This window comes from Rhea americana, unplaced genomic scaffold (assembly GCF_003343005.1).
Source record: "Rhea americana isolate MKP2758 unplaced genomic scaffold, rheAme1 scaffold_260, whole genome shotgun sequence".
Lineage (NCBI taxonomy): Eukaryota > Metazoa > Chordata > Aves > Rheiformes > Rheidae > Rhea > Rhea americana.
Window position 1 is genome coordinate 672,421 of NW_028186380.1, and position 12,361 is coordinate 684,781.

At 35.4% G+C, this 12,361-nt stretch overlaps 1 protein-coding gene across 1 annotated transcript in view; it reads left to right on the top strand.

Annotated features, from left to right (window-relative positions):
• ACSS3 (acyl-CoA synthetase short chain family member 3) overlaps positions 1-12,361 on the top strand; it is a 111,401-nt gene that overhangs the window by 53,906 nt on the left and 45,134 nt on the right. The window contains exons 5-8 of the mRNA XM_085307639.1: positions 1,266-1,400; positions 1,674-1,814; positions 4,861-4,941; positions 5,029-5,124. Of these exons, the coding sequence (XP_085163765.1) occupies positions 1,266-1,400; positions 1,674-1,814; positions 4,861-4,941; positions 5,029-5,124 (453 nt within the window). The remainder of the gene's footprint in view (positions 1-1,265; positions 1,401-1,673; positions 1,815-4,860; positions 4,942-5,028; positions 5,125-12,361) is intronic.

Sequence of the window (12,361 nt, forward strand, 5' to 3'; positions counted from 1 at the left end):
GTATCTTCTTTCATTAAAATCACAGTGGCCAAAAAAAGGAAAGATGACAAATGCTGAAATTTTAAAACTCATCTGAAACCTTTATTTTGAATACAAAGTAATTAGCAAACTTCCCTGAGTGGGAGATTTGGACTGCAAGAAAACAATTTAATCTATGCTTTCTGTGCAAGGTTTAATGCAACCTTAACTGTGGCATTATGGTTTGTGCCTATCTAATGAAATTAATGCTAATGTATACAATTAATAAATTAGCTTGATCAGGCTGTGAGGTGCACAAGATAGATGTACTCTTTCTAAAACTCTTAAGAGCAGGGAGATTTAAGCCTCATTCTTCTTCAATTAAAATTGTTCGAACAGTTTGTTTTTTGCTACCTTTTACTTCCTGAAATACTGMAAATTTCAGATTACAGTTTGTGATCTTGGGACTTGAGTTAAAATATTTTATGTACAATGAAGGGTGTTTTATATAAATTAGGGAGTTTTATAAAAATTCTGAGGTTTATTTTTTTWAAAAAATGCATCTTCTGAACCTACATTTGGAAATTATTCTACTATTGTAGAAATTATTCAATAAGAAACAGAACTAAGGAAATCTAATTCTTAGTGGATTTGCATCCTGAATCGTGCAACCTTCACTTGAAAGACTGTAGCTTTACTTCCCTCATGGATCTTAGGACTTCAGCTTATTCTCCTCTAGTATTTCTAGTTTCTTCTCATCTCTGTTTGTCTCCTTTTTCCTCTTTCCCCTATTTTTCTTCCTATATTGTTTAATTACAAGCTGAGAAAGAATCAACAAAGTACTATATAGCTATATATAGTTTTCGGAACTCATAGCAAGTTCTGAAAGATGCCACTGGGCACAGGCAGATAGTTAGGAAGCAGGCCAAAGAGAGSAGATAATTCTTGAGCTCACTGTACAGCTTTTCGTTATGGATACTAACATGAAGATGCATTTTTCTGTCTGTTCAGTAGTTTTTCCGAAACTTTGTATTATTGATTTGTTACTCAAATGTAGTTGAAAATGACGAAGAACATTAGAAGTTATTAGTGTGCTACTGAAAAAAAATGAGAACCATGGACAGCAAGATCACAAGAGCTTTGTTTCCTTAGAAAACTGATCTGAACATGTTTCTACTTAGCTGGAGATAGATTTTATACATTGAGCTTCATTGATAGAATGTTTTCCGTGAAATTATTCTATTAGGTTCGTATAATATATATAAATATTACATAAGTGTATTAACAACCTAACTCATTTATTTTAGCCTAAACTTATTATAACAGCAAGTTTTGGAGTAGAACCGAAAAGGAAAGTGGAATACATATCCCTTCTAGAAGGAGCACTGGCAAGGGTACAGAACAAACCTGAGAAAGTTCTCATTTACAGGCGACCTAACTTGGTGAGTGTACAATTACTATACCTTATATTAACTTTCAGATATGTATATGGTGCATGTGCTTTTGTCTTTTACAAGTAAAATATGTTTTGGTATATATGTTGTAGTTTGCTTTTGTTTTTTATAGGAATTTTATATTTATAAGATTTAACTAGTAAATAAAAATAATGCAATTGAGAGATTACTGTACAGAAAATTGAATATGTGTGTCTTTGGAACCACTTCATTTTATTCCGTCTGTTTTCTTTGAACACTTCTCTGTTTTTCAATGGGCAGGGCCACGTTCCTCTTGCCCCAGATCGTSATCTTGATTGGGAGGAAGAGCTTGCAAAAGCCCAGTGTTATGACTGTGTCTCTGTTTCTTCAGACCATCCACTTTATATTCTGTATACATCTGGAACAACAGGCTTGCCCAAGGTAAAGGACTACCTGCAGCCTAATTATCTGTGAGCAACCTATTTGCAGTACTACTTGAGAAAATATTTGATTAAAAAGGTTGAAAATGTTTGCCAGAACTCACTACTATAAATGGTAATCATTGTTAGAACTGCTTTAATCTTATTTGCTCACATTTCACTACTTTCCTCATTGTCAAGGAGTAAATGATAGTTGTTTATTTAATAGAGATATAAAAATAAGCTTCATTTACTTCAAAATGTTTATACAGTATAAATGTTGAAGCTCAACAGAGCATCTTTTATACATGTACAGCTTCTGTATTTTCACCACTTGAGATAAGCATAGTACGGTCAGTCAATGGCAAGTTTAGTCAATACATCACTTTAGTGATAGCATTTATTGCTAAAAAGTCCTTCCTTATTCATTATTTGCATATTAGCTAATCTTTCCCTAGATGAGATGCTATGATTGACATTACAGATTAAACGGAATTAGTCGTGTTTTAAAGGCTTGTATTATTGAACAGTTTTGACAATATAATTCACGTGAAAATGAAAGTTTCTGACTTTCAGACTGACTAAGGCTAAAACATTAACATAGGGCATGCTTTGAAAATGTTTGCTTTCAAACACCAACTGGTCTTAATAATTGCCTTTTAAAAGAATCTCAATAAGCTGTATATATTCGTATCCCTCAAGATCTTTGTTGTACTGGTATAGAGCTGTACAGATGTTGTACCTTTTCCTTGTGTTCATTGGTCTCTGCTTTGCGTCTTACCAGGAAATAAGGAAAGATGTCAAAATATGTAAGAAAGCAATGAAAACTTTACATCTTATCTGGTCTTTTGAAATGAAAATATGAAATGTCTTTTCATTTTGCTCTATGACTATCTTATGCTTAGATCAATACATTATCATGCATTGCCAAAGCAGTACCAAATCTTTGAGCTTCATTATGGTTCTCTGAACAAAAAACAAGAATATTTCTTCAGTAACTTGCAGTATTAAAAACTCAATATAATCATATGTTCCGATTTTTGCCTTATCTCCTCAACACAGAATAAAGAGACTTTCTTTTCAGGGATTGATTGRACGTGTAGAGAAAGCATGATTGAAAATTCACTCAACATTTCAAAGTGAGAACTAAATCTAGTTCACTTGTACCTTCTAGAAAGTCTCTTTCTATGCTGGTACACATGAATTTGAGACAAGTTCCTAGAAGCCAGAAAAATGAATGTTTTAAGACATGAATATTTAAAGAAGATATTGCTTGATGGGAGTGAGAAGAGTAGTTTACTGGATTCCAGATTCCTTGGACTGTTTTATTTTGCTTATTTTTWAATTTTCCACAGCAAAATGAAAAGCTATACCCACTATATATTGATCTCTGTATCAGTCTATCTCTTCTGCCAAGTATTTGCTCTGAATATTTGCTTAGTTCTTTTAACTTTTTTTTTTTTAAAGTTCCAAAGACAAATGCAAATATAATTTTCTAGTGATGATCTCACCATCACAGATTCAGGGGCAATGTCACATCACTAGATAGTGCTTTGACTACTACTATAAGATTACTAATGGTGCAGCCTCTAAGATTCAGAAACTATGGGGATATAAAGGAAAAGAATAAAACGTAAAATTTACTGAGAAAATRTTTTACTTTTGCCTTGAAGATAGTTAGATAGGCACTTCCAAGCAATGTGAGTATCTTGAAGTACTTAATTGTAATCTCTGTCACTAAGTTCAACAGAAGGTCCTTTGGTACAACAGACATTTTCCTCCCTGTGACTTTCAAAATGCAGTGTCTTGGAGATAAAAGTTACCAGAAACTTCGCTCTGGCTTTCCAGAGAAAATTATGGACACTTTGAATTAAGGTTTACCCTGTAAAGTGAGAGATTGTCAACTAGCACTGAGTTATTTTGAGTAACTTAATGAATAAAATTAATTTTTTGAAAGGAGAAACTTGGTCATACAAGTAAAATTCTTRAATTTTCCTGAATTACGATACCTTCATAGCAAAATCTTTTGTTAGTCCCACCATGGAGACTAAGTTTGCTTAGAAACTGAGACTAATAAAGGCAGTCTGCTTTCTGAAATTCATGAAGTGTTGATTAATGATTCTCTGTTGTGGTGGGCTCCATTTTATGACAYACAGAGAGCATAGTGTGGCTAGCTCAGACACAGATGTCTGTTTTATAGCTGTCTGCACTGTAGACAATTGTTTAGTCAGATGAATCTCACCTGACTTTCAGTTCAGGACATGATGTACCGTGTTCCTTCTTCGAGAAACAGTGTTCCAGAAGGTGATGAAGTATATACTGCACATACAAACATTACAAAATAATTTCCAAATTTTATCATTAATTGTGTTCCAGAGCCAGTTTTTGGCTTGCCAGGCTACAAGATGCTGTTGATGAAAATATATTGATTAGTGTGATACTCTCCTGTTTTAATTTTCAAATCCCTCTTTTAGAATAAGATTGTGATGTGCTTCAGTTTGCTTTCATATGTATACTTCAGACTAAATGTTAAACTTTTCAAAAACAGAAATCTGGTCTAAGCCAGTGGTCTGACATTTTAGAGTCGGCACAGAAAGAGGGAGGTGCTTCCAGGGCGTACTTTATCCTGGTTATTTGAGGCRTTGGCTACTTCCACAGGTGATAATACAGAGAGAGAAGGCAGTGAGTTTGAAACAAAAGCCTGACATTTAGGTGGCCTAAGTTTCAGTAAGGTAAATCCTTGTTATCTTATTTTTGTCAGCATATATTGACTTTATATTTGTATGTTCAATTTTAATGAGAAAATTCTAGTGTTTGTTAGCTATCTTCTGAAAACTATTGCCATCTAGGGTTTGTTTTTGTWTTTTTTCTTTTCTTTACAAAGTTATTTCTTCAGTGGGAGCATTAGCACAATCATGTTCTTGCAAGAATGGATCCTTATTTTAAATGAGAAGTGTTGGAATTATACAACTTTAAGTYTATTACTGCTAAAAATTCAAAACTTCCTTGAAGAAGGAGTATTTTTGCTTCCTTTAAAAGGTCTCAAATATTTGAATTTTCTCTTTTAGGGTGTTGTCAGACCAACAGGTGGCTATGCAGTTATGCTGAACTGGACCATGTCAGCTGTATATGGACTCAAACCTGGTGAGGTAATTCTGTTTAAATTTCATTAAACTTTTTGGATCTTCTTTTTTTTTAAAAAACCCCACTATTCTCATGTTTTTATTTGGTTTTAGGTGTGGTGGGCAGCTTCTGATTTAGGCTGGGTTGTTGGTCATTCCTACATTTGCTATGGGCCGCTCCTTCATGGGAACACTACAATTGTGTATGAGGTAAATGTTTACTATTGACTTTGACATTTTTGTGTTAAGTGCAGTATGGAATTAGGGCACTGCTGTTTTTTACTTTTTGTTTTGTTTTCAGGTAATTTCAAAATAAAGGTATTTTAACCTAGTATGAAACACCTGGCCTCTTCTACTTCTGGCTCCTTATCCAAATCTAGCTTGTGAGCTGCTTCTAATGGCTGCATTAGCAGCCAAGCTAGCATGTGGAGGAGTTGGTGAGTGCAGCTAGGCTGGTTTGTAGCTGCCCTCCTGTCTGAGGAACTGCGAAGGAGAGCAGAAGCTTAGTACACTGGGTGATAAAGCTTCCTCTTTGATCTGTATCAAGGCAGAAGTGTCTGAGCAGTATCTGTTCCAGGGTTCTGGGYTGTAGATTAACACCTTCCAGGCCTGAAGACCAGGCCAGGTCTTCATCAATGTCAGTCTTGGGAGAGAGGRGACTGTGGCTCTAAGCCTGCATGAGGGGAAGACTACAGTACAGGCATGTCCTACTATTCACTGAGGATGTGTTCCTGAAAGCGTAGTGGTTACTGTAAAAGGATACCAAATTCTGATGATCCTGTTTCTGTCTGTCCATACTTCCCACCATAGATACGGTCTCCATATATTTAARTTGTGTGTATTTTTTCGGTATTTTCACTCCTCCCTCTATTACATTAATTCTTAAAGAAAACTTACTTTGGGTATCCTTCAAACTCAGCTATTTCTTCTGTGACTGGTGACAATCAATGGAGCAGAGAAGTCAAAAACAACAGATTGAAAAATGATAGACAGTGGAGTGAGTGTTCCTGTGCTGTGGAGGCTTCAGCCACCGGCCATTTGACTGTAGATCCTGTGTGCGTCTGGCAGTGGATGTTCTGTATCACATTCTGGACACAGAATATGTCATATCTGTCTGGAGATGACACATTCTTACTGGATCTGTGCTGGAAGTAGTCAGGACAATATGGTTGGAGTCAGAGTTCAGAGAAGACTGATCTTTTCTTTCCTTAACCCACACAAGGCACCTGAAGCCAGGACTCAGAGCTAAGCCCTGCCTGTTCTCTGCCACATGTGGAATGAAACTCGGTGGAGTTGAGAGGAGGAGACTAGTCCAGCAGGAGTTGACTGCTGCATCCTAACTTTGGTGCTCAAAAAGCAGTCATGGTGCCTGACATGTTTTTTTTTCAGAATTTATTGTTCATTTTCTGATGACTGGGCATAAGCTACAGTATTGCTTGAACCATCTTTATTCTTCAAAGAGTGAATCCAGTATTCAGCTATGATAGTGAAAGACATATTTTATTTAAAAGCACTCACACTGTTAGCTCTTAAGCATGCTGAGACTTGGTTGCTTGCACTCATCCTGGTATTATCCTATCTCATTTTCCAGATTCTTCAGCATTATTCAGTGAAGCCTGCCTAGCAATTGTTGAATCTTTTTAATGGTCTTAAAGGTGGAAGTTGTTTTAGCTGTACCCTCACTGTGTACTGATCATGTCTGTCTATCTGTAGTGGTAATTAGAAACATGTGATCCGTTAGGGGAAGTTCTGTGGTGACTCACAGGAGAGGATACAAGAATTCCAAAATTATTGTGAATGTATTGGCTACTGAGAGCATGAAAAAGCCTATAAAGCAGGCTTTGATAACATTCTGAATACAGCAATTGTTTTTAAAAAAACCATCTGTACCTAGTGCTTCTGGAACAGGAGAATCAGCATGACATAGTGAAAACATACTGTTTTACAGAACATCACAGGTGCAGGAAATAGATATTTTGGTTGAACTTGCTCCATCTTCCTGCTGTCAGGGCATACAAGCAAATGTGACTATACTGGAACAGAAATGGATTGTTAGTGTTTTCAAGAACAAGTCGTATCAGGAAAATTCATTGGTGTTTGCACATCCAGTTAGTTTGGCATTGGTTGAGACATGACCCGCTGTTATGAACTCATACRCTGCTGTTCACGAGTAGCTGGTGAGAATTGTGCTAAAATTTGCAGAAATGTATTTCTGAATCCTGGGAATGCTGGAGAAACTTGGACAGTTGAAGTAAGGTGGGGATGCCTCCAAAATTATTGGAATGCCATTGCATCAAACATCACACAGCTGACTGTGGCTTGCTGCATCCTATATTAGGTGCTAATCAGAAGAGGTGCTGTCCTTTGACAGTGTAAACTTTGAGCAGTAGCAAACTACTTACTAGATTCTCACAAGCAGGAGTGCTTCTTGAAGCAGGTCAAAGGTCTGCAAGTCAAGAAAAGCTACAGTAATTAAGGGAGCATATATGTGATGCTTTGAATCAAAGCAGTAGTGCTGTTTTGAAATAAGACCTTTGATTGTCCCTGCTTATTGTTTTGGTTGAGAGAGTGTTTTTGGACATATGAACGAGATCCTTGCAAAGGAAACTGAGAAGGAACCTTTGCCCATTAGGATAAAACAATTGGACCCAGTGAGTGGGGCTGCACTGCTGTGAAGTCATCCAACACATGTCAAACATGCATGTGCCAACAGAAGGCTCTAAAACTGTCAAGAGCTCCCACTTCACCCTGAAATACTTCTCATGCTATATAAAAGTGCTCAATGTCATGTATACCTTTTTATTGGCTAATGGCTGSTACATATCTTACTGTTCTTCTATCTTTCTGCTGATCCTTTATTTCTGCCAAGACTTTTGCTTCCTCTTTCCTAACCTGCCCTATTTCTTCTGCTTTTTTTTACTACTTCTTTCTTAATTTGCTTTTCAGTAATCTCTCAAGAAGGCAGATTTGCAGAACTATTTTTTTTAATTAAGTGTCGAAGTACACAAAGTGATAACAATAATGCATAAGATTTTTTTTCTAAGAATCCAAAAGGTAGAGAAGTTTGSGTATCTTAATATTTTCTTTCCTTGGAAAAACTTAAACAAATGGTTATTACTAATTTGAAAATCAGTTTACCTTCTGGCTGAATAAAGTTTACCTGCTTGAAAGCTTGCACTAAATGCATTATCAAAATCTATGGTGCCATGAATATCTACAGTGTAACTATGGCAATAAAAATTAGCCGTTCATTTGAGAATATCTGTGTATATGCTTTGCTCTTTCTTGAAAAGTCTGTGATACATTAGTCGGTTGGAATCCACTTACTTCTGTGAATATGGCTCACCTTGAAACAGAGCTTTTGAGTCAATGACAAGTGTCAGCTGGCTGATAGCAGTAGATATGCTGTATTCAAAGTGCATGATACAGCTGTGTGCTGGAGCACGTGGTGGAATGGAACATATAATTTCTGTAGAACATTAGAAGGTAACTTTACGACACTGCAAATTAATAAACTAAATAGTCCTTTTAAAAGGAGAAAGGAGATCAGCAGCAGCAGCAGTAGGGTCAAGTTCTAGAGAAAGGAAAAGGCAGAATTCAAGACCAACAGATAAGTGAATGAATGTGTTAAATGTATGAGGAGACTCTCTTGAAAACAGTATTCCTTAGTAAGTAAATACAACTTTACATAGAAATGAGGCCACAGTAGTTTCCCATGACTCATATATTCGTATGAGAATATATACACATAGATTTGTATAGATGAATAGACAAAAATGTCCAGAGAAATTAACAGTATTTGCCTATGTACATATTTGAACTTGCAGATAACTTGAGATGGATTCATGATGCTTTGTAATAAATATTGTACAGCTGTCCTGTACCTTTTACTCATTGCAGAGCTTATGCATGTCAGATTCTTCCTGTATGTTGTTTGTTTATACAAGACAAACATGGAGACCTCTGTGAGAACTCCTAACAGTTCACTGAAAAACTTCAGGACTGATTTTTGACATTTTGAGATAAATCGTCTAGGTTCAGTTAACTGCTTGTGAAAAGGAAGAGATTACTGCAACATTCTTTTTGTTGCTAATAAAAAGATACTTTTTCCTGCTAAGAAGAAAAACAGTATGGACATTCTTTTTGTATTACTTTAACGCCATTGTGGTGACGGAACGCTCTGAACAAGGGAAGCAAGATTTGGCTCTGAAAAATTAACTAGACTGTTCATGATTTAGATTTTGAGGTAGAAAGACTGAGGAAGAACAGTCTGTCTGTTAAATACAAGTCCCACAAAACTCCATTTTTTTCCTCTCTTGTCAGACTCTTACACACTGTAGTATGTAAAGGTCTTGTGAAATCTTTGGAAATGCAGTATCCTTAAGCAAAAATAATAATGAAATTATTTTGAGCTTCTTCTGCTGTCTGGAAATAAAGGCTTAACAAGATTTGTGGATCTGTAGGCTATATTTAAGTACTACCATACTGTCCTTCAATCTTGAATCTACCTTCCTAGCAACTTAAATGATTCATATAGATAATTGTGATTAATATATATATTTAAATTTGTGAAGCAGAAGTATATTCTAGGAAAATAAATATATTCTTTGCTAAACTTGCAGTTGATGACATTTTTTGTTGGAAAGTCTGGATCAATATGCAAGGTTAATTTTCTGGTATATGGCTCCACATGAAGTAGAGATGTTTGTTTTTTACTTCACTTGGATTTTCTCATGCAGGATTGACCTTCTGGACAAAGTTATAAGTTAGACAAGCAACCACTTGTATGCTCTCTATAATGCACTGTTGTGATCTTATTAAAGGCAGTCAGATTCTGTAAGGTATTGATGAAAATACAATTTATTGGAGCTAACAGTGGAAGGAAGAAGAGGATAGATAATCTTAAGTCCATTCAGATGTTGGGAATTCCAATTTGTACAGCATCTGGTGGACCTCCAATCAGGGCATGGGTACAGCATAGATTCATCTGGAATGGTTTGCTGACATGGTCTTTATAGTTTTTAGCAGATTTTCTTAGAAGTAAACAGTTCTATTCATCTTTTCTACTGGCAAGGAAAATGATGTTTACGTGAGAAAATGCAGCTTTACTTTAACATAAAGACAAGGACAGGCAGTTGGCAAAATCTCTAGCCCAAGTGGAAGCTGCCTACAGGCTCTTCCATTACGATTAGCCAGCTAAGTTTGTCCAAGTCAAAGATTTGTGCAATGGATAGCATGGGCCTGAAGTCCAAGTTACGTGTGCAGTGCAGTACTGGATAGCATATCACAGCACCGATCTGTGCTGGTCAGGTCAACTGTTAGACGGATCACTAACTCCCCTATGTACAATAGGATCACTACTCTCTCACTTCTGTTTTTGCAGTACAGAATATATGAAATAGTAATTTGTTGACTGTTTTGACCAAAACTAAAGATTTTGTAGACTAGATTCTAATTTGTCTGCTATGGTTTGTGTGAGTGTGAGATATATCTACTGTGTCGGTGTGTGTTGCAGGTGTGCATTCTCCTATGCGAGTATGCCTTCATAAGGGAAGTCTAAATGCTGTATGTATATATGTGTGTATATGTATATATATATGTATATATATACATGTATGTATATATATACATACATGTATGTGTATATATGTGTGTGTGTATATATATACATATATATGTATATATACACATATGTATATACATATATATATACATATATGTATATACATATATATGTATATACACACACACACACATATATACACCTATATAGATATTAGTCTCTTCCCCCCGATATGTGTAAGAATGTTCCTTACATTTCTAAATGTATTTAATTGTCTGCAGTTTTTAGAGGATTTGTTCAACTGTTACATCCACTAGAAAAGAAGTATTGCTTTGATTTTTTTTTTGAGTTTAGAATCCTACTTTATGAATAATAGCATCATCTTTAGGCCCTTTTTAATAAAGAAATTTTGGAGGCAATGAAACATCACGTATATACTCTGAGTATGTTGACATTAAACCTGTGAGTTCAGCTGAAAATTGGAGAAGAAATAAGCTYGTTTTAGGCTGATTTTATAGCTTGCACAATTTAGCTGATGTTGGTTTTCAAACCCTATCTTCATCTTTATCTCAATTTCATTTCCACATGCTCAATATAATTTTAATATACTATTTTTAGTGCTTCAGTGGCTTCAACATTTCTGTGAATAATTAGAGAACTCCAGTTAAAAGTGACTTTCATTAGGAAGATGAAAAGAAAATAGAAAAAAATGGAAGTAACTAGCTCATATTCCTTTTCAGGTTTAATTCTGTTATAAAAGAATTYCATTTTGTATTTTGTCTGGAATAAAAGTGATTTTCCCACTGGATTCATAGAATTTTAAGGCCAGCAGGGACCATTGTGGTTGACTTCTCTGACACACTACATAATACAGAGTGAAAACTTCTCTCTGTAGCAGAAATACACATTTATAGAATCAAATATCACATTAGCCTGGRTATTAAATTATTATAGTCTAATTAATGTTTAAATACCTAATGTTAATTAACATCTATTCAGATGTTAATTAGATTCTTCCTTCCAAAGGGATTAACTCATCACCTCCACTCTAGTTAAGTAGAAGAGGAGAGTATTGTGGGAAAAAATGCAGTTCTGAGAAATAAATGAAGGAAAAAATTTTGATAGTTGTGTAGTAGCTGTTCCTGACCACTGATAAAGTGGTCACATAGTCGTTCTTGCATGTATTTGCCAGAAGTAAAGAGGATTGTTAAAGTTAGTACTATGTTGAAAGAGTTTTTGTTCTAGCAAGTGTAGAGTAAGAAATGGGGGAAAAGTAAACTGTTCCATCAGTAGTCTCTGTTGCATACTCATCTTGCAATAAAGTTTTATATTTGAGTGGATGTTTGGGGAGCAGGATGGATATTGTCATTATAAAAGCTCTGAATTTAAAATGTGTTGTTTCTGGAAAATAAAAAGGGTAAAAATCATATTTCTTTAACAATACATATTAAAGAAAAAACAGACTCTTCTACTTGAATCCTACTAGCTGCTTATGAGAAGTGTATGTTCCTCCTTTTTCTTTTCTTTTTTTTTCCTAAAATTGGGTGAGACAGCTCTCTCTCTCTTTCTGACTGCCTTATTCTTGTTTACCATGCTCTCAGTTTATGCCAACCACAGATATTATTGCCAGTAATCTTCTTTTGTGTATTTCCATCTACCTTATTGATGCAAATGTTGAATAGTATCAGGTCTTGAACAGATCCCGGCAGAAATCCAGTGAAGGCATCCTGTTTGCTAACATTCCCCAACTGACTCAGCAATCTGTTAGCGTATTCTGAGTCCAATTACCMTGTGCTTTATTTTTTTATAATGCTAGCTTGTTAAAAATTGAAAATGCATGTGGTAATAAACCTCTCATGGCTTTTTGCAGTCCTGCTAGAAATT